Raw genomic sequence first — 25500 nt, 5'->3', positions numbered from 1 at the left:
ACCAAGGTTCAGGTGAGGGAGAAAAGAATAGCAGCAGGTTTGAACTGTAATGGTTCAAAGAGGCCAAGTTTAAGAATGTTCTAAATAACGTATTTAGATCCTTCTGGGTTTCAAGTTCAGCTTGCGTTTCATGCTTAGACCTCTGCAACACCATACATTGTACCACAGGCCACAGAGAGAACATTTAACCTCCATGACTTGCTGACAATAAATTTACTGTACCGGCAGCGGTAAGGTGGTTCTAAGTGTTGCCATGGAAAAATGTGAAAGATTTGTGCGACAGTTCCAGCTTCCTGCTATCTGAGTTCTTCATTGCAGCATCAGAGATCACAATGGCACTCGTTAATGTTAAATAATAGGTATTGGTCTTGGAGAATGATTATTAAATTTGCTACGAATAAAATTGTGTGGAAATTAAAGCAAAAGTTCTCGTTTATTCCAAAAAAAATCAGGAAAGAGACTCTGCCACCATTTTCTTTTGAGCAGATAAGGACCGAACTGGTTCGCACACAGTTCTGGAATTCTGATGAACTGGGTGTAGTGATCTCTATATGTGCATGTACACAAGGGGTTAATGTGTAATTAGTAACGCCACATGACCACTAGAGGGCCGGACCAACAGGGGTATAAAAGGCAACCACATTAGGTCTCTCTCTCTCTCTCTCGAGTGCACTGTGACCAGGGGAATAGCAGACTAGTTCAGGTGGCTGGTGGAATTACGTATTGTTACCGTAGTTAGATCTTGTTAACCTTATCACTAGTATCAAAGTTCAAGTCAAGAACTCATGCAATTATTGTTATAGTTACTCAATAAACCTTTTGTCACTACTGGACGAGTTTGAGTCTTCTTCATCGAGATTCAGAAGACCTCATCACTAACCAAGGTTTGAGTAGCACATGTTACCTACCACATATGTAACAAAACATGGTACCAGACATGTTGGCTTTAACAGAACTAGTTAGATTAGGTTAGACAAAAATATAAGAAAATTCAGACCGGATATTCGACTGTGGAAGACTTCACAGCAAATGGATCCTCGAGGACTAACTATGGGACTCATTGGACCTCTAGGGCAGCTGGAAATAACCGGTAATTTAAGTTACGACTGGAAAAGATTTGAACTAATATTCCATATATTTATCACAGCTAATGATTTAAGCACGGTCTCTTGACACAACAAAAATAGCATTACTGCTCTCAATAGGAGGGCATGAAGCTAGGGAAATCTACAATTGCTTTAATTACTTAGAAAGTGAAGACAAGACCAAAATAGAAGTAATACTCAAAAAATTTGATGAACACTGTAAGAGTCAGTCTGATGAGATGCTGGAAAGATTTAACTCTTTTCATAAATGTTAGAGAAATGGAGGACCCATCACTGATTTTATTACAAATCTCAAGTTAATACCATAAGGCTGTGATTATGCTGATTTCAGAGATACGATGATAATAGATCAATTCATTTATGGACTATCTGACAAAAATTTGAAGGAAGAACTTTCACAAGATGAGTATCTAACTCTAGAAACTTCTATACAAAAATGCCTTGCTTATGAACAAAAACAAAATCAATAATTTGAGTCTTTACAAACACAGAATCATTATCTAGAAAACAAAATCGGTAAAAATGGTATGAAAACTCACCACGAGGCAGAGGCAAGGATGAAACAGAAGAAGACGGAAGTTCTGAGCAGCAGCCATCTTGCGCATGTCCAGTCTGGCCAGGCCGCACATGCGCAGTACCCTAAAAGACGCAAACCGGCGAAACAGCGTTCTGCGCATGCACGAGAAGCCGCGCATGCGCAATTGCGAAAAGAGTGCGCAGTAAATGTAACTCGGATTACGCATGTGCAATCGAGCCCTACGCATGATGTCACGAGTGGCATGATGTCAGAGGACCCGGACCACGCCTACTTAAAAGGGAAATGCGCAAAAATTTAAAAAAAGAAACTTAAAGCTGCAAAACCCAATTTTCTTACCTCAAAAGACAGAACAATGCCCATACTTACACCAGCAGTTGAAAGTTGATAGCTTACACAACACCCTGGAACAAACAGTCTGCGCCACCCAAAACGAAGAGCACAATGGCAAATCCGAAACCCAAGAAAATGATTTGTTCATTGAACATGAAGAGAACGATAATAACTCTGAAACAAAAAAAGATGATTTGTCTATCAAACAATACACACAATATTACTCAGACATGGCGGAGTTATTTGGACATGCTGATCACAGCATCAGCAACACGGTTGCAATGCTCAACACGACTCTACTCATGGTAGATGATTCCAATACCATGATGCCATGGCAGATTGTCGATACATTGGATGACAGCAACCTGTCAAATACCCAAGAAGAAGATGACGTCACACAGAGAGCACAGAACGACTCTGTTGAGAGAGCACAGACCAACTCTACAGGGAGAACACTGCACGACCCCACAGAGAGCATGATGACAGACTCCACAGAGAGGGCAATGACAGACTCCACAGAGAGAGTGATGTCAGACTCCACAGAGAGAGCGGTGAAAGACTCCACAGAGAGAGCAGTGAAAGACTCCACAGAGAGAGCAACGCAAGCCTCCACAGACAGCTCGGTGACAGACTCAAAAATGGAAGCAAGCAAAAACGCCATAGCGAACGCCATGCATGAACAAGACTGTGAAGGTCTATCCACCTTATCTGCGCAACCAACAGCAGACTATGAAAGTCTGCCCAGCTCATTTAACCAACACAAAGACACTGAATGGCTACCCGCTGTATGTGAGAATAGTGACAATGTGATCACAATCGACATACAGGATGTGCAGGATCACAGCGAAACTGACAGATCTCAGCTCATCTGTACAGAAGCACTCAACAATCAGAGTAGGGATACTCATGAGCCCAGAGAGACCACGTCAATTGAAATCTTGAAGATTTTGACTCCAGAAGAGGAGCATCAAGAGCCCAGAGAGACCACGTCAATTGAAATTGTGAAGATTATGACTCCCGAAGAGGAGCACCAAGAGTCCAGAGAGACCATGTCAATAGAAATCTTGAAGATTTTGACTCCAGAAGAGGAGCACCAAGAAACCAAAGATGATTCAAATGAACCTGAAATAACTCCAAAAGAGGAGCACCAAGAAATCAATGATGCTTCAAGTGAACCAGAAATGACTCTCGAAGAGGAGTACCAAGGAAGCAAAGAAGAGGAATCAAATCCACCACAAATGACTGATGTCACCAACATCAATGCAACATCAGATCATTCTCACAATTCTCAAGAAGAAACGCTCAATGTAACATATAGCACAAAGGACACTGACACCAATAACTGTGACAATGACTCAAATCATCCACACGGAACACTCATTGAGCGCAACAAGAACATCAAAAACCACAAGAAGCACAGCAGAAACAAGAACAACAGCAACAACAAAAACAACATGCAGCACAACAAGAACAACAGAAACAACAAGCACAACATGAAAAACAACAAGAACAACAGCGAAAACACCAAAAACAGAAACAAGCACAACAAAAACAACAAAAAGAGCGACGACAACGAAAATGACCGAAACGACAACAATGAAACAACGACCTATACAACATGGTACAACTCTGCACATGAAGGACAATGCCACAGCACACTGTAAAACAATGGCAAGAGTACAAACATGCCATGGCATGGCAACATATCTCACAAATTCACATTTTCTCCGCAACAAACAAGCAAGCCAGCTTTCAAGAAAGATGACATGCAGAATCAATACCACAAACACAAAAAAAAGTCCAGGGGCTGGATTCTCCCCTACCCCGCGTGACGGAGGGTCCCGGCGTAGGGGAGTGGCGCCAACCATTCAGGGGTCGGGCCTCCCCAAAGGTGGGGAATTCTCCCCACCTTTGGGGGCCAGCCCCGCGCCGGAGCAGTTGGCACCAGAAGACTGGCGCAAAAAACCGGCGCCCCCGGCAGCAGGGCTTTCGCCGGTCGGCGCATGCGCCGGCAGTGACGTCAGCGACCAGCTGCCGCTGACGTCACCACTGGCGCATGCGCGATGTGGGTTTCTCTTTCGCTTCCGCCATGGTGGAGGCCGTGGCGGCCATGGAAGAGAAATAGTGTATCCAGGGCACTGTCCCGGAGTCTGAGCGGGGGGCCCCAAACGCGGGCCTGGCCACCGTAGGGGCACCCCTCTGGGTCCGATCGAACCCCGCCCCCCCCCCCCAGGACCCTGGGTGCCTGCTCGCGCCACTGATCCCGCCGTTACAGAGGTGGTTCAAACCTCGGCGGCGGGAGAGGCCTCCCAGCGGCGGGACTTCGGCCCACCAGGCCGGAGAATCACCGCAGGGGCCTCGCCGATTGGAGTGGTGAGATTCCCACCACCACCACTTCCCGGGTGGTGGAGAATCTCTGCTACGGTGGGGGCGGGATTTTCGGCGGCCCCAGGCGATTCTCCGACCCTGCTGGGGGTCGGAGAATTTCTCCCCCGGTCAGACAACAAAGATGACATACAGAATGAATGCCACAAACACAGGAAAATGTCCAGGTCAGACAACAAAGATGTAACACAGAATCACTCCCGCAAGCATAGAAAAAAAAAGCATCAATCAGACAACAAAGTGATTCGAGCATTCAAATACCCCATTGATGACTTCTTGGTTATTTAAACACAGGAACACTGACGACGGTCACAAAGAAATAACAACATCAACATCACCAATTCAACAACAGAAGAAGAAAGCAACTCGACCAAACAAACTCATAAAGTATGGACTCACAATTTAAAAAAAAATTAAGATTGGACTCATTATTAATTGGCTTTGTATAATCATCAAGATCATCACAACTTGTACATAACATCATTTGTCTACCTATTTCACGCAAGCGAACAAACCTAAGAGACTAAATGTATTAACATTTGACAGACTAACTCATTGATTTTATGTAATGCATTTGCAAACTGCATCCGTTATGTTTGTTCAATTTTCTTTACAACATACAGAAAATATGTAACACGAAAAAAGGGGGATGTAGTGATCTCTATATGTGCATGTACACAAGGGGTTAATCTAATCAGTAGCACCACATGATCACTAGAGGGGAGGACCAACAGGGGTATAAAAGGTAACCACATTGGGTCTCTCTCTTGCGTGCACTGTGACCAGGGCAATAGCAGACTAGTTCAGATGGCTAGTGGAGTTACATATAGTTACCGTAGTTAGAGCTTGTTAACCTTATCACTAGTATCAAAGTTAAAGTCAAGAACTCATGCAATTATTGTTATAGTTACTCAATAAACCTTTTGTTACTGCTGGAAGAGTTCAAGTCATCTTCATCGAGATTCAGAAGACCTCATCACTAACCAAGGTTTGAGTAGCACATGTTACCTACCACACAGGTAACAAACCATTGGGAGCATAATTATTCATTTTGCTTTACTTGCATGTCATCAGAATATAAAGTAGCTGGTGGGGTCTAAAGGGATACATAGGCTTGGTGTATAAATGAAACTATCACAAAGATAGCTAATTCTGGTTACTGTCTCCACTAAATAAAGTAGAAAGTCGCCATAGTCCCTGATGACCTTAGGCTGCTTTCCGCTTTGACAGGGAAAGCTGACTGGTGGTGATTTCACCTGGGAGGGTCATCACACCCACTCCCTCCTAGATAGGCAGTGTCAAACAACGCTCCTCCTACCTATATCAAGATATCATTCCAATGAAAAAAATGACTTGCATTTACAGTGTTTACCTCCCTTGTCCTGCATCTATGCTATTTGCATCGACTACCTCCTCTGATAACTAATTCTATTTCCTTACTACTCTCTGGGTAAAATGTCTCCTGGATTCCCTATTGGATTTAGTAATGACTGTCGTACATCGATGGCTCTTAGTTCTGGTCTCGTCAGCAAGTGGAAACATCTTCCCTATGTCTACCCTAACAAACTCTTTCATTAACTATCAGGTCACCTTTTAGCCTTCTCTACAGAAGAAAGTATCCCAAGCCTGTTCAATCTTTCCAGATGGATTGAAGTTCAATTCTGGTATAATTCTAGTATATGTTGTCTGCACCATCTCCAGTGTCTCGATCTCCTTTTTATACATCAGAACTGTTCTGCATACTCCAAATGCAGCTTATCCAAGGTTGAATACAAGTTTAAAATAGCTTCTCTGCCATTTAATTCAAACCCTCTACAAATGAATCTTAATGCTTTGTTTGATTTTTATAATCCCATTGCCCAACATCTGAACCCCCACTTCCCTTTATTCCATTACTATATTCAAACAGTTATTTACAAATAAGTATGTGGCCTTGTTCTTTTAGAAAACTGAATTATCTCACCTCGCACTTTGCCATTCTGCAAATTAATGAATACCTTCCTTTGTCACAGGGTTTGTTTTTATTTCAATCTGATGTCATCTGCAAATTTTGGAAATTAACTTTCATTTCCTGAGTCCAGAGCATTGTAAATAGTGCTCCCCGCACTAATCCTTATCCATGAAATCCCTATAGTGCAGAAGGAGGCCATTTAGCCCATTGAGTCTGCACCGACCCTCTGAAAGAGCACCCCACCTAGGCCCAATCCCCTCCCTATCCCCATAACCCCACCTAACCTGGACATCTTTGGATTATGGGAGGAAACCGGGGCACTCGGAGGCGAACCATGCAGACATGGGGAGAAAGTGCCAAATGCCACACACACAACCAAGGACGGAATCAAACCCAGGACCCTGGTGCTGTGAGGCAGCAGTGCTAACCACTGTGCCATATTCTACTATTTGCCAAGCTGAATAACATAACACTAACATTTTCAGCTTTGTAGCCAGCTTGCTATTCATTCTGTTCATAGCTGCCTGATTTCACATATTCTGCCATTAGTTATGAGTCTGGCTGCGCAGCCCAGAACTCGGAAGCATTGTTTCAAAATAAGGAGCAAGTCATTTGGGGCGGAGATGAGAAGAAATCTTTTGACTCCAAGCATTACGAAGTTTTGGAATTCTGTACCCCAGATGGTTGTAAATGGTCAATCATTAAGTATGTTCAAGATGGAGACTGGTGGATTTTTTGTAATGCTCAATGAATAGAGTGAAATGGGAATGGAGGAGAGATGGAGTTGAGGTAAAGATCAGCCAAAATCTTATCGAATGGAGGAGCAGTGTTGAAGGACCTCCTCCTATCAAGGGATTTATCAAAAGGTATTATGTGAACAATATTAACCTGAACAATCCTTTCCAGTACATCGAAGAATTCAACGAGATTGACCTCTTTTTAAAATTTGTCACTCGTTATTGCATTTTCAGATTTGCAGTGAGGATTCTAATCTTGTTCTTACCACTTACGTTGTGGTCTATAATTCTTTGTATTTGTTCCAGCTTCCTTTTTTAAATATAGAAATCACATTCGCCATCTACCATTCTCCTGTCTATACATCCTCTTCCAATGAATGTTTACATATATCTAATATTGGCCCTGTTACCTCTTGCTAAACCTCGTTTACATAGAATTTACATAAAATTTACAGTGCAGAAGGAGGCCATTCGGCCCATCGAGTCTGCACCGGCTCCTGGAAAGAGCACCCTACCCAAGGTTAACACCTCCACCCAATCCCCATAACCCAGTAACCCCACCCAACACTAAGGGCAATTTTGGACACTAAGGGCAATTTATCATGGCCAATCCACCTAAACTGCACATCTTTGGACTGTGGGAGGAAACCGGAGCACCCGGAGGAAACCCACGCACACACGGGGAGGATGTGCAGACTCTGCACAGACAGTGACCCAAGCCGGAATCGAACCTGGGAGCCTGGAGCTGTGAAGCGATTGTGCTATCCACAATGCTACCATGCTGTCATGGATGCGATCCATCTGGGCCAAAGATTTTCTCATTAAGGTCAATTTATTTATTATCTCCCCTTTTGATCTTAAATGTCTAGCTTTTTTGATATCTTCCGATATCTCCCTGGTAAATGCAGTATGTCGCAAGTTCTGAGCGTTTTGTTATATTGCCCTCTGTTCTACTGTTCCCTCTGTTTTGGGGAAGTATAAATTGTGTTGTTTCCATAGTGGCCCCCTGTACTGAGCATGTGTTAGTCTTGCTCAGTACAAGACAGAGAAGGACGGCAACAAGGACGGGATGGAATTTTCTTTCACATTGAATTTGAGAAATTAAGGACTGGTGGACATTGTGTCACATTTTTGGAACTCTTAAAGTTCATTTTGAGGTAATTTGAGCAATTTGAAAAATTGCTCTGTGTGCATATCAGGTACACACAGCACGGTATGTAATTGAAAGAAGATTGCACTGAAGACACACGTGGGGGTAGTGGGAGAATGCAACTCTATCGGAGTACTGGTACAGTTGCGAATCAAATGTTAACATTTGGCTGCAGGTGAATAAGATGAGAGATGAGGATATAGTAAATATTTTCCTCACCATGATGGGGCCAGATGCTTTTGATGTAGTTTTAAAATGTTGTCCTATAGAATCCAGTTTGATGGAATATGTTTAAATTAATGGAATTCTGGACCCACTTGGAGCACAGCTAAGAATGAGACTGCGATGCAAATTATCTTCCATCAAAGGAAGCAATTACTAATTGAGACTGTTGCAGATCCTCGAATTAAAGAAACCCTTGTCATTGTGGGTATGACGCAAACTTAGAAATTAACCTTTGGCCTCATTTGTAGGAGGCCTAAAGAACAATCAAATCCTGACAAAGCTTTGGTCAAAGGCCCTAAACTGACTTGGAAGTAGGCCTCCGACGAGGTCACGGCCATGGGAATGACACAGCAAGTTGTAGATTGCAAGGGAGCCAGTAGAGGAGGTCCAGCAGATTTCAGCAGGAAATGGGCCAGGTTCGCCGTCTCCGAGTCAGAAATTTAGTTGCTGCCACTGTCATGATAGCTACCAACCAATTGAATGCCTCCATTTCCAGTCACAGTGACTGGGAAAGTCCATCATAGTCAGGCGGCGTAGAGGAAACAGTTCATGTAAAAGGTCACAGCCATGTAGCAGGTCGAGGTTATGGTAGATCTAAAGCTAGTTTAGCAGCCTGGGAATCCTCAAATGTGCATGTGATAAATTTGTAAATAATTTGATGTTATTGAACCGGAAGATCAAGCTTTGCTCTCCGAAAACAAGAGAAACCAAACATGGAAGATGAGAGTAATAGGGCTGAAGTTATAATTCCAGCGTCCACAGTAACGCACAACTTATTTTCATTGTTGATACAGTTGCAGCTGTGTTATCTCAGAAAGCAAGCACAAGAAATCCCTAAGTCACATCCTCTTGCGCAAACCTGTTGAAAAACTGTCTAACTAGAAACAATATTCCAGTGTTAGATCAAGTTAGTGATGGGGTGAAATACAATAGCACATTCTATTACTTGACTTCCAGTAGGAGGAGGAAACAAAGTCTGACCGATGGCAAGAAATTGGCTTAAGAAAATACGGTTAAATAGGGCTGAGTTATTTACAGCAGGGGTCAGTAAGACGTCTGTCATTGAGGAACTGCTGAGAGAGCACAAAGCGATCTTTGAACAAGGAGGACAAAATGATAAAGGTAGGCATCACAAGGCTGGTTGAAATAAAGGACAATGTACAGCTGACATTTTGCAAGGTTCAATCAGTGGTTTACATGCAGTTAGAAGAAGTAAGCAAAGGGCTGAATAGATTAGAAAAAACATGGGCAATTATGAAGGTGAAGAACAGTGAATGGGATGTACTCATTTTGATGGTTCAAGGAACAGGTCCGTTTGGATTTGTGGAAATGATAAACAAATGGTAAATCAAGTGCTTGAGAATGATACGTACCCACTGGCTGCCAGAGAAAAATCTGCTTTCTAATTTAGCCAATGGAAAGGCATTCAGGAAAAGAGTGGCACCAGTTTGAGTGTCTACTGCTCCTATAGTGTTCCAGAGCATGATGGATCAGGCACTAAGTGGGATAAAAGGAGTGTGCCGCTTCGTAGATGACATTCTGATTAGCAGTAAGACCGGGAAAGTGACATTAAAGTCCACGGGCTTAATTCTCCACTTTGTGACGTTGGCAGCGGGAATAGCGCGCAATAGAAAAATCACTGTTTGCGTTTGTTGCCGATTCAGTCACTTCGCTCCAGTCCCTCAATGGCGGCGTTATTGAAGTTTGAGCCCCACGCCAGCAGACCCATGCAACACCATCATTTGCATGGATTTAAATATCATTAGCGGGTTGGACACTTCATGCTCCGCCCCTCTTAGGCAAAGGTCTTTTCTGAGCCATCTTCTTGGCTGCAGTGAGTGTGTGGTAAGTGGAGTGCTGTCAGGCACTTTTGCAATAATTGTGACCCGAGCGGTTATACTGGCCGCTGGGCCGGGAACTGCTTTCAATTTGCACCGTCAGAGTGCTGACGTATTGGCATGCCCCAAATCGCGAATCACATGTTACTCAGTCCTGGCAGGAACACTTAGCACACGATCTTCCCAAAAGGGAACAAAGTCCCCAAGTGAGAGCATTTAGCTGCGTGTTTGCCGACACTCACAGTGCTGAGAAACATATGGCTATTCACCGCGACTGGCTTTCAATAAGGGGCCTGAACAGGGAATGCACGGCCGAGACTGCACATAGCCCCGTTTTTTACAACTCTCCGGAACCCCGTGTTGTAGCGAGAGATTGGGACATCAATATGGGTGTGTCCCCCATGTTCGAGGAAGCTCATTAAAAGTGCCCAGGGATAGCATGTGTTTAAACAATAGTTGGAAGCTGTTTCTGCTGCCCAAAGATAGATAAATAGAGATATTGAAGAGGGAGTGAAAAGTTGTGAGATCTGTCTCAGAATGAGAAATGATTCAACTGAGGTTCCTTTCATTCCATGGTCAAACGCATGAAAACCACAGGAATGTGTACATGGCACCTTCTTTGAGGTTCAAGGGAAAGTGTACCTTGATTTGGTTGATAGCTATGCCAAGTTGATAAATGTTGAGTCTCTAATATTGCCATATAACCTAGCACCGAACGGTGTTGCACACAGGAATATACAGAATATAAAGAGTTACCTGCAAAGTGGCTAACTGGCCAGTAATTTCCATGTTTCCTTTCGACACAGTCTCGAATCGTTTGCTCACCGCACAGGTTTGTGCTTAAACATCTGCTAGGACAAGGTTTAGTTTGCTAAAGCCTGATATCAATCACAAAGAAAGGGAAAAGACAAAGTGACTGAGTCATGATACCTCAGACATAAAACTTGGTCAGGCAGTCATAGTGAAAACCATTGAGGTGATTAGGAGAAGTATGTAACTGGAATTGTTATAAAGAGGCTAGGAACATTCACATATCTAGTGAAGATTGGACAATGTTGTGTAGCTCGTTTGCTTAAAACAAACATCTGACAAAGGAAGAGCATGAAAAACCTCCTATAGACCAATTTGCTGCCAAAAGTGAAAGTCAAAAAGGAACTGCAAGTTTACTGATATCACAGAATCCAGCAGAGTAAAGTCATGGCAATGGATTCTCCATCAGCAGGATCCTCCGCTTCGCCGGCAGCGCACTCACCCGCGGATTTCCCGACGGCGCGGGGGTGCCCACAATGGGAAACCCCATTGGCCAGCTGCTGGGACAGGGGATCCCGCTGCCGGCGGTTGTGCACCGCACCAGGAAACTGGTGCGGCAGGACAGAGAATCCTGCCCAAGTTCTTTGATCGAGCCAATTCAATCAATGCCCCAGTCCCAACCATTAAGTGGAGTTTATATCAAACCTGAAATTGTGAGAAAATAGAACCAAACTAACAGAAATGGAAGGAGATACCCAAAGAGAAAGTGCTTGATAGTTTAATTGAATGCACGTAAGAAGAAAAATGAAATAAGTTATTTTCATTACTTGGCATCGGAAATTAGGAACAGGAGTAGGCCATTTAGCCCTTTGAGCCTGTCTCACCACTTAATTAGATTGTGGGTGATCTGTGGCCCATTTCCCTTAATATCTTTGCTTAACATAGTGCACTCCAGATCCCAACAACTCATTGCATGAAAACATTTTGCCTCATATCTCCATTGCTTCTCTAAGCCTGCGCCTCTTGTTCTCGATCCTTCCACAAATGGGAACAGTTTTTCCCTATCCATCCAGATCGCTCATGATTTTGAATACTGTGGTAGTCACCACTGTTTTTATATATCATATACATGAGATGAGATGTAATACAGTAAGGCTCCTGTACTAGAGGTATGGGGGTAGATCCCTGCCTGCTGGCTCCGCCCAGTAGGTGGAGTATAAATGTGTGTCCTCACCGAGCTGCAGCCATTTCGGCAGCAGCTGCAGGAGGCCACATATCTCTGCATAATAAAGTCTCGATTACTCTCTACTCTCATCTCGTCGTAATTGATAGTGCATCAAATACCTCTATCAAATATCCTCTCCACCTTCTCTTCGCCAAGGAAACCAGTTCTGGCTTCTCCGGTCTATCTACCTAACGGAAGTCCCTCATCCCTGGAACCATTTTGTGAATCTGCACTCTCACGATTGCCTTCACAGCTTTCCTAAAGTGTGGCACCCATAACTGAACAGAATATTCCAGTTGAGGCCAAACCAGTGTTCTGTGAAAGTTTAACATGACCTCCTTTAAATAAGCTGTTAAAAGTTTCAGGTCATGTTGATTTTGGCTTAATCATATTGTATTCGTGGAACTTATATGTTACATGTTAATGTATAATTTGTTTTGGAAGTGAGAAGCATCATTACAAGATCCTAGCTATTTTTATATTGCCCACTCTGCTATTTTCTCTGGGAGATGTAAATAATATTGTTCAATAAAGGCTCCCTGTGGCTGAGAATGTGTTAGTCTCATCAGTGCAATACACAACAGTTAATACCAAGGCAAAATAATTATCTTTGCTACTTCCACACCATAACCGTACATTTATCATTTGTATCTCTCGGTAACTCTGTCCGTATCCTAACTTTTTTCTCATTGCTTCTGTCTCTGGAATGCCTCCCAATTTTATTTTATATTCCTTGATAATTTAATTTTGTGGTTTTTTTTTTTGTCTTCCTGGTTGTTTTTTTGCTTTCTTAAACTTTTAATATTCCCTTTTGCCGCCCTTTCCTTGTTGTCCATATAGTTAGTTTATTGTTTTTTTTCTTGACTATTTATCCTTGGGTGTCTTAATCAGCTGGCTTTTTAGTGCAATATATTTTTCCTGATTGCTATTGATCATAATTTAAATACTTCTCTATTCCACTTCATACCTTTTTCCACCTTTATGTCTTACTTTGACCTTTCTTACTTGTGCGCTTTTTGATCCTTGATTTAAATCTTACCGTGCTATGAACAATATTACCTAAGTGTTCCCTGCACTTATCACTCTTGGCTGTTCTAGTTCATTTCCCATCACCAATTTCAACAGTGCTCCCTTGTTCTTTTTTAACATACTGGGTGAGAGTCTTGCACACAGTAAAAAAGCTCCATTCCATGGGCGGAATTCTCCGACCCCCCCGCAGGGTTGGGGAATCGCCCGGGGCCGGCGTAAATCCCGCCCCCTCCGTGGCCGGAATTCTTCGCCACCCGGAGATCAGCGGGAGCGGGAATCACGACCCAACGATCGCCGTGACCCCGCGGCGATTCTCCGGCCCGCGATGGGCCGAAGTCCCGCCGCTGACAGGCCAATCCCGCCGACGTGGTTTAAACCACCTCTGTGCCTGCGGGATTGGCGGCGCGAACGGGCCCCCGGGTCCTGGGGGGGCGCGGGGTGATCGGACCCCACGGGGTGCCCCCACGGTGGCCAGGCCTGCGATCGGGGCCCACCGATCGGCGGGCAGGCCAGTGCTGTGGGGGCACTCTTTTACTTCCGCCGCCGCCACGGCCTCCACCATGGCGGAGGCGGAAGGGACCCCCTCCACTGCGCATGCGCCGGTGGTGACGTCAGCGGCCGCTGACGCACCGCTGCATGCGCGGACCGGCGAAAGCCTTTCGGCCAGCCCCGCGCCGGGCGACGTAGCGCGAACCACTCCGGCGCGGGCCTAGCCCCTAAAGGTGCGGAGAATTCTGCACCTTTGGGGAGGCCCGACGCAGGCGTGGTTGCCACCACTCCACTACGCCGGGACCCCCCGCCCTGCCGGGTAGGGGAGAATCCCGGCCCATGTATCAATTTTGCTGTCTCATCTTGCCACTTTATTTGGGGTACATTAAAATTTTGCAGGATTATTTCTGTCTTTCTTCATTTTGCATGCATATTTACATTTTTTTTTCACATTTCTTCCTCCACGTCCTTTTCACTATTAGGTAGTCTGTAGTCTACACCTATTTTTATGGCTAATCCCATCCCATTGTTTATTTTCAGCGTTATTTAGTTGCCATTCTGTTTCTTTAGCAGTTGTATTTGCTATTCTCCCGATATCTGCTTCCTCGTTTTGGATTAGCATCTCTAGTTTAGTCAGGCAGAAAAAAGATGAATACGTGGTTGAAGAGATGGTGTGAGGGGAGGAAGGGTTTCAGATTCCTGGGGCATTGGGACTGGTTCTGGGGAAGGTGGGACCAGTACAAACTGGACGAGTTACACCTGGGCAAGACCAGGACTGATGTCCCAGGGGGAGTATTTGCTACAGGGGTTGGGGAGGGTTTAAACAAAAATGGCAGCCGGATGGTAACCTACCCAAGAAGTCAGAGGACAAGGAAACCAGGACAAAAACAAAGAAAAGTGAGGCAGAGAATCCAAGGGCCAGATTCAAACAGGGCACAGTTAAAAATATTGGGAGTGACACTGTGGTAGTATGACTAGAGGTATTACGGTAACTAGCAATGCTGAGAGACCATTGGTGGAGAAGACTCGTTGCTCATTGGCCCAATGGTATGTGACACAAGTCACCCATTGGTTAGAGCTGTAAGGTAGCTCCGCCCTGTAAGGTGGGGTATAAGAGCCCGTGTGTTCCCCACAGCTTCCTTTCTGTACCTGAGCTGCTGGGGAAACATCTTGTCTATTAAAGCCTTCAGTTCGGACTACAACTTCGCTTCTGTGGTCAATTGATAGTGCATCAATTTAATAGACATGTTTTAAAGGATGGAGCTCCGCATCAAGCCGGAGTGACTACAACTCAGCCACCACGCGGCTAATGCAGCAGCAACCTTTAAACACTGGTTAGCATGTTTCAATGGCTACCTCGGCACGGCAGGAAGCACACCTACGAGGGAGCAGAAACTACAGATCCTGCACTCGAGAATGGGCCCGGACATCTACACGCTCATCGAGGACACTGCGGACTACGATTCCGCAATGGAACTGCTCAAAGGACATTATATCCACCCAGTAAACCAAGTCTACGCCCGGCACCTACTGGCAACGAGACGGCAGAACCCTGGTGAGTCACTAGACGAGTTCTATCGTGCGCTCCTCGTGCTAGGGAGGAACTGCAGCTGCCCACAAGTTTCAGCTAACGAACATACTGAACTACTGATCCAGGACGCTTTTGTTGTGGGTATGCTGTCCCCACAAATCCGCCAGAGACTGCTTGAGAAAGAAACTCTGGGCCTCAAGGAGGCACGGGCCCTCGCCGATTCACTGGACGTGGCCTCCCGAAATGCCCACGCCTACGCCCCCGACCGCGCGGTGACCCCCCGAGCAGCATGGAATCCCCCCAGGGGACCCTGAGTCGCCTCAAGCCTGCGCTGCGAGGCGCCCCAACAACCCCACTGGGCCCCGTTGCTATTTCTGCGGGCAGGCAAAACACCCCCGACAATGCTGCCCAGCCCGTTTGGCATTGTGTAAGGGGTGCGGCAAAAAGGGCCATTTCAAGGCAGTCTGCCAGGCCCGGGCGGTCGCTGCGGTTCCGGACGGCGAGTGTGGATTGCCGCTCCAACCCTCTCCACGGGCCCCGAGCAGCCCACGATCTTCGCCATCTTCCTCCCACAGCGCCACGTGGGGCCTCCGGGCGCCGCCATCTTGCCATGCCGACGCCACGTGCGAGGGATGGACGCCGCCATTTTGTCCACCCCCAGCCATGTGCGACCAGTAGGCGCCGCCATCTTGGTCCGGCTCTAAGGACCCCAGCACGGGTGACCACACACCACCCGAAGACGATTCTGAACTCCTACCACGATTGGCATCGGTGACCTTGGAGCAGTCTTGACTCCGCACCTTTTCCACAGCAACGACGACTGTATTGATCAGCGGGCACGAGACGTCCTGTCTGCTTGACTCTGGGAGTACGGACAGCTTTATACACCCTGAGACGGTAAGGCGCTGTTCTCTTCCTGTCCACCCCGTAAATCAAAAAATCGCCCTGGCCTCTGGCTCCCATTCTGTTGCAATAAAAGGGTATTGTGTAGCGAACCTCACGGTCCAAGAGAGGGAGTTTAAGAATTACAGGATCTACGTCTTCCCCCACCTCTGCTGCAGCCTTCTCTCCTAGGGTTAGACTTCCAGTTCAACCTCCAAAGTCTAACTTTCAAATTCGGCGGCCCTATACCCCCCCTCACTGTCTGCAGCCTCGCGACCCTCAAGGTCAATCGCCCCTCCCTGTTTGCAAACCTCACCCCGGATTGCAAACCCGCTACCAGGAGCAGACGGTAGTGTCCAGGGTCGGACATTCATCAGGTCCGAGGTCCAGCGGCTCCTGAGGGAAGGGGTCATCGAGGCTAGCAACAGTCCCTGGAGAGCTCAAGTAGTGGTGGTAAAGACCGAGGAGAAGAATAGAATGGTCATAGACTACAGTCAGACCATCAACAGGTTTACGCAGCTGAATGCGTACCCTCTCCCCCGCATATCCGACCTGGTAAACAGGATCGGGCAATACAAGGTCTTCTCCACGGTGGACCTTAAGTCCGGCTACCACCAACTCCCCATCCGCGCGAGTGATCGCAAGTACACTGCCTTCGAGGCAGATGGGCGGCACTACCACTTTTTAAGTGTTCCTTTCGGTGTCACTAATGGAGTCTCGGTCTTCCAGCGAGAGATGAACCAAATGGTTGACCGCTACATTTTACGGGCAACATTCCCGTATCTCGATAATGTCACCATCTGTGGCCACGACCAGCAGGACCACGACACCAACCTCCGAAAACTCCTCCAGACCGCGAAAATCCTTAACCTTACGTATAACAAGGATAAATGCGTGTTTAGCACCGACCGCCTAGCCATCCCGGACCCTCCATGCTTCCGAAATCCGCAACTCCTCGGTCGAGAAGGAAGCACAGGCCATAGTAGAAGCTGTGCGACATTGGAGCCATTTCCTGGCCGGCAGGAGGTTTACCCTCCTCACGGAAGAACGGTTGGTAGCCTTCATGTTCGACAATGCACAGCGGGGCAAGATAAAGAACGATAAGATCGTGCGGTGGAGGATCAAATTATTCAACTATACTACGAGATCCTGTATCGTCCCGGGAAGCTAAACGAGCCTCCTGATGCCCTGTCCCGCGGCACATGTGCCAACACACAAGTGGACCGCCTCCGAGCCCTTCACGAGGACCTCTGCCTCCCGGGCGTCACTCGTTTCTTCCATTTCGTAAAGACCCGCAACCTGCCCCACTCCATCGAGGAGGTCAGAACAGTCACTAGGAACTACCATATCTGCGCAGAGTGTGAGCCGCATTTCTACCGTCCGGAGAAAGCGCATCTGATAAAGGCTTCCCGTTCCTTTGAACGCCTCAGCATGGACTTCAAAGGTCCCCTCCCCTCTACCAACCACAACACGTACTTCCTCAACGTGATCGACGAGTACTCCCGCTTCCCGTTCGCCATCCCCTGCCCCGACATGACCACAACCACCATCATCAAAGCCCTCCACAGCATTTTCTCCCTGTTCGGATTCCCCGCCTACATACACAGTGATATAAGTGACGAACTGCGTCAATTCCTGCTCAGCAAGGGCATTGCCTCAAGCAGGACAACCAGTTACAGCCCCCTAGGTAACGGACAGCTTGAGAGGGAGAACGGAATGGTCTGGAAGACCATCCTACTGACCCTACGGTCCAGGAATCTCCCAGTCCCCCGCTGGCAGGAGGTCCTCCCAGACGCCCTCCACTCCATCCGGTCTCTGCTCTGCACTGCAACTAACCAAACGCCTCATAAACGTCTCCTTGTCTTCCCTAGGAAGTCCTCCTCAGGGACCTCGCTCCCGACCTGGCTGGCAGCCCCCAGGCCCATCCTGCTCCGGAAACACATGCGGGCGCACCAGTCGGACCCGTTGGTCGTGAGGGTCCATTTACTCCACACTAGCCCCCTGTACGCGTACGTGGAGCACCCCGACGGCCGACAAGACATGGTCTCCCTACGGGACCTGGCGCCCGCCGGATCCCCACCCTTGCAACCACCCCCCCACACCCCCCAGGACCAGCGCACTTCACTGTCGCCCCCTGCCCTGGACAACCATTTTTCCCGCTGTCCCTGCCTGGACCCCTCCGCCCATCGCAGCACTCTACAGACGCCCCCTTCACTGGCCAGTCAACCTCCCCACCAGCGCCATCTGGAGGTCAGGATGCCCCCTCCCCGGGTCAGCCACCCTCACCAGCGCCATCTAGGGGTGTTGAAGCCGCTACAGGGCCTGGATCCGTGCTCCCAGAGTCACAGACGCCTGCACCTCCACCGACGTCTCCGCCGAAGCTCCATCGATCGCAAAGGATAACCAAGGCCCCTGACCGTCTGATTGTGTCGCTATGAACTGTATATAAACCTTTTAATGTGACATGTACATGGCAAATTGTGTAATTGCAAAACTGTATTGCGTCTTTGTAAATAGTTATGGGCCAGTGGGCAGACGCAGTACGAAGGTAGCGCAGTACCTCAGCAGTCATACTACCAGTATGCTATTCAACCCTGGCGGACCACCAGTTATGGTCGGGCGACCAAGTCGCCACCCCCCACCCCCCCCCCCCCCCCCCCCCCCGGTAACTAGCAATGCTGAGAGACCATTGGTGGAAAAGGCTCGCTGCTCATTGGCCCAATGGTATGTAACACTAGTCACCCATTGGGTAGAGCTGTAAGGTAGCTCCGCCCTGTAAGGCAGGGTATAAGAGCCCACAGCTTCCTTTCTGTACCTGAGCTGCTGGGGAAACATCTTGTCTATTATGGCCTTTAGTTTCGGACGACAACTTCGCTTCTGTGGTCAATTGAAAAGCTTAAAGGCTTTGTGCCTTGATGCGCGAAGCATTCATAATAAAGCAAATGAACTCATCGCGCAAATAAACATAAATGGGTGTGATATAATCGGGGTTATAGAGGCAAGGCTGCAGGGTAAACAGGGATGGGAACTGAATGCCCAGGGATATTCAGTATTTGGGAGAGACAGACAAAAAGGCAATGGGGTTGCATTGCTAATTAAAGAGGAAATTCCTGCAATAGTGAGGAAGGATATTGGTCGAGATTCTCCCCTACCCGGCAGGGTGGGGGGCCCCGCCGCCAAGGAGTGGCGTGAACCACTCCGGCGTCGGACTGCCTGTAAGGTGCGGAATCCTCCGCACCTTTAGGGGCTAGGCCGGCACCGGCAGCCGCCAGCCGGCAGAGAAGGGGCTTGGCGCCGCGCCAACCGGGCCGAAGGGTCTCCACCGGCCATCGTGGGTTGGCGCATGCATGGGAGCACATGCGCAGAGGGGTTCGTTTCTGCACCAGCCATGGCGGAGGTCCACAGCAGCCGGTGCAGAGGGAAAGAGTGCCCCCACCGTCTGCGGATCAGTGGGCCCCGATCGCGGGCCATGCCACTGTGGGGGCACCCCCTGGGGCCAGATCCCCCCGCGCCCCCCGAGGACCCTGGAGGCCGCCCGCAGAGCCAGGTCCCGCTGGTAAGTACCAGGTCTAATTTATGCCTGCGGGACTGGCCTAAAACCGTCAGCCCGTCGTGGGCCGGAGATTCACCGGGGTTGCCGCTGCCAGCAGCCGCCGACTGGCGCAGCGCGATTTCCGCCCCCGCCAAAACCCAGGCGCCAGAGAACTCGGCAGCTGGCAGGGGCGGGATTCACGCCCCCCCCCCCCCCCCCCGGCGATTCTCCGGCCCACGGGAGGTCGGAGAATTCCGCCCATTAGCTCTAACAACATGGAAGCTGTATGGGTAGAGCTGAGAAATACCAAAGGGCAAAAACATTAATGGGCATCATATATAGACCCCCAAACTGCAGTGGTGATGTTGGGAATGGCATTAAACTGGAAATTAGAGACTAATGCGCTCAAGGAACATGTGTAATTATGGGTGATTTTAATCTGCATACAGATTGGGCAAATCAAATTAGCCACAATGCCACAGAGGAGGAATTCCTGGAGTGTATATAGGATGGATTTCTGGACCAATACATTGAAGAACCAACTGGAGAACAGGCCATCCTCCACTGGGTACCGTGTGATGAGAACGGAATCATTGACTATCTAGTTGTGCGAGACCTCTGGGGGATGAGCCACCATAACATGATTAAAATTTTCATCAAGGTGCAGAATGAAGTAGTTGATTCTGAGACTGGGGACCAGAATCTTAATAGAGGAAACTACAGAGCAGCACTGCTGCCTCACGGCGCCTAGGTCCCAGGTTCGATCCCGGCTCTGGGTCACTGTCCGTGTGGGGTTTGCACATTCTTTCCATGTTTGCGTGGGTTTCGCCCCATGAGCCAAAGATGTGCAGGTTAGGTAGATTGGCCATGCTAAATTGCCCCTTAATTGAAAAAAATGACTTGTCTCTGTGGTGAGATAACCACTGTAGTTATGCATACTTGCAGTAGGGGGATGTATGGCTGTACCTGTAATACAGATTCCTCTGGTAAGCCCCTGCCGGCTAGCTCCGCCCACAGGGAGCTTGTGTATAAATATGCGTGTGAGTCACTCAGACCCTAGTCTATAGTTGCAGCCGGAGGAATAGCATCACACAGCAATAAAGCCTCGATTGTACTTGTCTCTCGTCTTTGAGTGCAATTGTTAGCGCCATAATCTCACGCCCAATATTTTTCACTGTGCCCTGTTTGAATCTGGGCCGGGATTCTCCCCTACCCGGCGGGGTGGGGGGTCCCGGCGTGTTGGAGTGGCATGAACCACTCCGGCGTCGGGCTGCCCCAAAGGTGCAGAAGTCTCACATTGAGGGGCTAGGCCCGCGCCGGAGTGGGAACCACTCCGCCGGCTGGCGTGAACGGCCTTTGGCACCACGCCAGCCGGGGCCGAAAGGACTTCGCCGGCCGACGTAAATCCGTGCATGCACCAGAGCCTCAGCGGCTGCTGACGTCATACTGGTGCATGCGCAGAGGAGGGGGTCTCTTCCGCTTCCTCCATGGTGAAGACCATGGCGAAGGCGGAAGAAAAAGAGTGCCTCCACGGCACAGGCCCGCCCGTCAATCGGTGGGCCCCGATCGCGGGCTAGGCCACTGTGGGGGCACCCCCCGGGGTCAGATCGGCCTGTCACCCTCCCCCCCCCCCCCAGGACCCCGGCACCCACCCGCGTCGCCAATCCCGCCGGTCAGGTGGGTGGTTTAATCCACGCCGGTGGGAGAGGCTAGTCAGTGGCGGGGCTTCGGCCCATCGCGGGCCGGAGAATCGCCACGGGGGGGCCCCGCCGACCGGCGCGGGGGGGGCCGCCGACCGGCGCGGTGCGATTCCCGCCCCCGCCGAATCTCGGGTCCTTGGATTCTCTGCCTCACTTTTCTTACTCCCCTTTGTTTAGTCCTGGTTTCCTTGTCCTCTAAATTTAAAGAGTGGGTTGAAACAGCCTAGTCGTGGCTGCCAAGACCTTCCCCTGTCACTCCTACAGTTCTTTACACTACCTTCACTTGAATGGCTTCCTGTACTGCTAGACACATTCCAATGTCTTTAACTCAAATTCCAGCTTGATCGTTCTAAGCTGAAGTTCCTCAACTTGCGTACATTGCTAGGGATGACTCTGCTCTCCACAAACCTCTACATCTTCTAGATGCGGCACACCATTGTCACAAACATGTTTTATATATTTTTAATTATTAAAGTTCTTTGCAATTAATTCACTTTTCTAAACTAATTTAATTAGTCTAAGTACTTATATAGGTTTCTAGTTTTAACTAATATCTGACTCAACTAACTACAATGATTACAAGTGTGGAAAGCAAAAACCAGTACTTCCTTCCTCCTTTGCACTGAACGTCCAGTCTCATCAAATTCTCAACTTCCTCTTCTGGTAACAATGCACTTCATTCACATTGCAATTTGTATTTACCTTGCTCATGAAATGGATATCCTTCTCACAACGGCCGCATATTTCTCTTTCCTGATCTGCCAATCTCTGTATTAATTAGTATGTGGCTCATATAATAATGCTAAGATTACCACATCTGAGATCCTCTCTTTTTTTACAAAAAATTGGTTCCTACTTCTGATAATCCTTCAGCAGGAGCTCTTTTGTTCTGTCACTGCTCCCAATATGGACCACAACATTGGATTTTCCTCATCACTTTCTAGGTTCTTAAAAGATATCCTTGACATTTGCACTAGCTATGGGCAACGCACCCTCCAGACTATAGGTCATGTTTGCCGATGATACGCTCTCTACCCAGCGCCCCGCGGTACCCAACCTGACCTGACAAGCCTCCACTATCCAACAACCCCTACTTTATCCCCAGTTTTCCCCTTGATCTTATCTCATCACCCTACCCATGTGCCACCTAATCCAGTTTACCACCTTACACACCACACGTTCACCCGTTCACTCCTGAACTCTTTCACTAACACACTTAGAAGCTTTTAGACATTTACTCTTAACAGAGTACAGCAGCTACTGCCGTATGTGGTCATAGATGTCTACAGCACAGAAAAGGTCCTTTGGCTATCATGTCTGCGTTGGTCAAAAGCAACCACCTAACTATTCTAATTCCACTTTCCAGCACTTGGCCCATTGTCTTATGTGCCTTGGCATCACAAGTGCACATCTAAATGTTTCTTAAATGTTGTGAGGGTCTCTGCCTCCACCAGCCTTTCAGGCAGTGAGTTACAGACTCCTGAGACCCTCTGGGTGAAAAAGATTTTCCTCAAATCCCCTCTAAGCCTCCTGCAACCTATCAAAAAGGTGCAAAGGTGGTGGAGGAAAGCTATACTCCACTGGTGAGTTGAGTGGATGGATCTGCGGACCAGAAGTGGGTCTAGAAGAAAGGAACTGCAAGAGCAATAAACACTTCATGTGACACAGTGGGGAAATGGTAGAGTGTTGGCCCTACCAGCCCAATTGTTGATGGAGCAGTTGGTGGACTTTCGCAATGAAAAGTTCAGCCAACAGAGGAGGGAGGCTCAGGAGTACCTGGCGAAGATGGTACCCACGGTGAAAGTGGAGATCGACCGTGTGGAGCTGAGGCTGGAAACTCGAAGCCAGGTGATCCAGAGGTGGAGGAGGCAGTGGGGGAGCATGAGGAGCAGCTTACCTCGTTGGCGGCCGAAACTGGGATGTTGAGGGAGACCCAGAAGCAGCTCAAGGAGAAAGCGGAGGATCTGGAGAATCGCTCCCAGAGGCAGAATCTGAAAATAGTGGGGATGCCAGAGGGTATCAAGGGAGCGGACACAGACCCTTTTGTGGCGAAGATGTTGGCGCAGCTAATTTGGGAGGCGGCCTTCGACCCGGCCCCTGGAGGTCGATCGGGCACTTGGGACGCTGCTGAGGAAGTTGCAGGCAAATGAGTTGCAATGGTGGTGAGGATCCACCGGTTTTTGGATGAAGAGAAGATCTTGCGGTGGGCCAGGCAGACGAGGAGATGTACCTGGGAAGGTAATGAGCTCTGGGCATATCAGGACTTGGGCGTGGAACTAGCAAAGATGAGAGCTGAATTCAACCGGGTCAAGGCTGCCCTCTTTAAGAAGGATATGAGGTTTGGGGTGCTGTACCCGGCCTGTCTTTGAAAACCTATAACGACCGCGAGCATTGTTTCTGAACACTGCAGAAGGCAATGGAGTTCCTGAGAGACAATGAACTTGCAGGAGAGGGAGGACAGTGAACTTTGGAGGGAATGTGAGGTGGTGTTGGTTCTCCCTGACCCTCTTTTTGTTGTGTTGCTTTGTGTTCTTTTTGGGGTGATGGTTAGGGAGGGGAGAACCTCTCTTCTCTTCGGAGTTGTTTAGCTTTTTTATGGGATTCTTGGTGGGAGGCCGGAGGACAGTGAACGGTGAGCGCACCTTTTCTTTTTTTCTTCTTTTCATTGCTATTGTTGTTTACACTATGGCAGTGTGCGAGCTAGGGGGAGGTGAATCGGTGGGGGGTAGGGTGCTTGGCGCCATGGGCGGTGGCTGCCAGGCTAGCTGGGCGAGCTAGTTCATGGCAGCGCAGTGGGGGGTGATCAGGTGGTTAAAGTTTTAGAGGTGGATGGGTTTGTTGTTTTGTTTAGGGGTTGGGGGCAACTGCTGATGGGGGTGGGGCTTTTGATGTGCAATAGGAGGGAGTTGGTGACGATGGACATCCGAGAGCAGGCCTGGCGGGTTACAGGACGTGGGCCAGGGGCTGGCCCAAGAAGGGGTTTGGTTGATCGGCGGGGGAGGGGGTGGGGTGCCCGTTGACCAGGCTGCCCCCCAACCAGGCTGGTCACATGGAATGTGAGAGGGCTGAATAGGCCTGTCAATCGGTCGCGCATGTTCGCACACCTGAGGAGTTTAAAGGCGGGTGCGGCATTTCTACAGGAAACGCATTTGAAGATTGGGGACCAGACCAGCTGAGGAAAGGGTGGGTTGGACAGGTTTTTCACTCTGGGTTGGATATGAAGATGTGGGGAGTGGCGGTGCTGATAAACAAGTGGGTAGCGCTTGAGGTGGGGAATACAGTGCCGGATATGGGGGGGGAAGGTTTATGATAGTGAGTGGGAAATTGGAGGGGATGCCAGTGGTTCTGGTGAACTTGTATGCCCCAAATTGGGACGATGTCAAATTCATGAGGCGGGTGTTGGGTAAAATCCTGGACCTGGACTCACAACAGTTGATTATGGGGTTGGGGGGGAGATTTTTAAAAAACAAATTTAGTGTACCCAATTCATTTTTTCCAATTAAGGGGCACTTTAGCGTGGCCAATCCACCTAGCCTGCACATCTTTGGGTTGTGGGGGGCGAAACCCACGCAAACACGGGGAGAATGTGCAAACTCCACACAGACAGTGACCCAGAGCCGGGATTGAACCTGGGACCTCGGCGCCGTGAGGCTGCAGGGCTAACCCACTGCGCCACCGTGCTGCCCATGGGGGGGAGATTTTAAAAGATTATCAAGCCGAGATTGGATCAGTCGATCATGGGGTAGCCTGGAGATGGATTTTGCTGGAGTGGAGGGACTTGAGGTCGCCGAAGCCGGGGGTGTGGGGGAGCGACCTGGCCGAGTTTCTTAAACTGGAAAAAAAATCACGTTTGCCTTGAGTGTGTCTGTGATGGAGCTTGCCGGGAGATGGAAGACATTTTATTGACTTGTTCAAGGATAGTTAAGACGTCAGCGGTGGAGGGAGGGGGGTTATTGATCCTTCCAGCAAAAGGGAAGGTTTCTTTCTGTCTACTCTATCTATGCCTTGATAATTTTATACATCTCAATCATGTTTCCCCTCAGTTTCCTCTGCTCTAAAGAAAACAACCCCTGTCTATCAAATCTCTCTTCATAGCAAAAAC

General features: G+C 48.4%; 1 protein-coding gene across 4 annotated transcripts in view; it reads left to right on the top strand.

Annotated features, from left to right (window-relative positions):
- ipcef1 (interaction protein for cytohesin exchange factors 1) overlaps positions 1-25500 on the top strand; it is a 185309-nt gene that overhangs the window by 17142 nt on the left and 142667 nt on the right. Inside the window, exon 1 of one of the 4 annotated variants that reach the window (XM_038808472.1) lies at positions 9521-9544. The exons of the other annotated variants lie outside the window; for them this stretch is intronic. Within the exon in view, the coding sequence (XP_038664400.1) occupies positions 9536-9544 (9 nt within the window). The 5' untranslated portion in view covers positions 9521-9535. Of the gene's footprint in view, positions 1-9520; positions 9545-25500 lie in introns of those variants that run through there. 4 annotated transcript variants of the gene reach the window in all.

Source organism: Scyliorhinus canicula, chromosome 1 (assembly GCF_902713615.1).
Source record: "Scyliorhinus canicula chromosome 1, sScyCan1.1, whole genome shotgun sequence".
Lineage (NCBI taxonomy): Eukaryota > Metazoa > Chordata > Chondrichthyes > Carcharhiniformes > Scyliorhinidae > Scyliorhinus > Scyliorhinus canicula.
The sequence above is the reverse complement of the archived record's forward strand: the minus strand, read 5'-3'. Positions and strand labels throughout refer to the sequence as shown.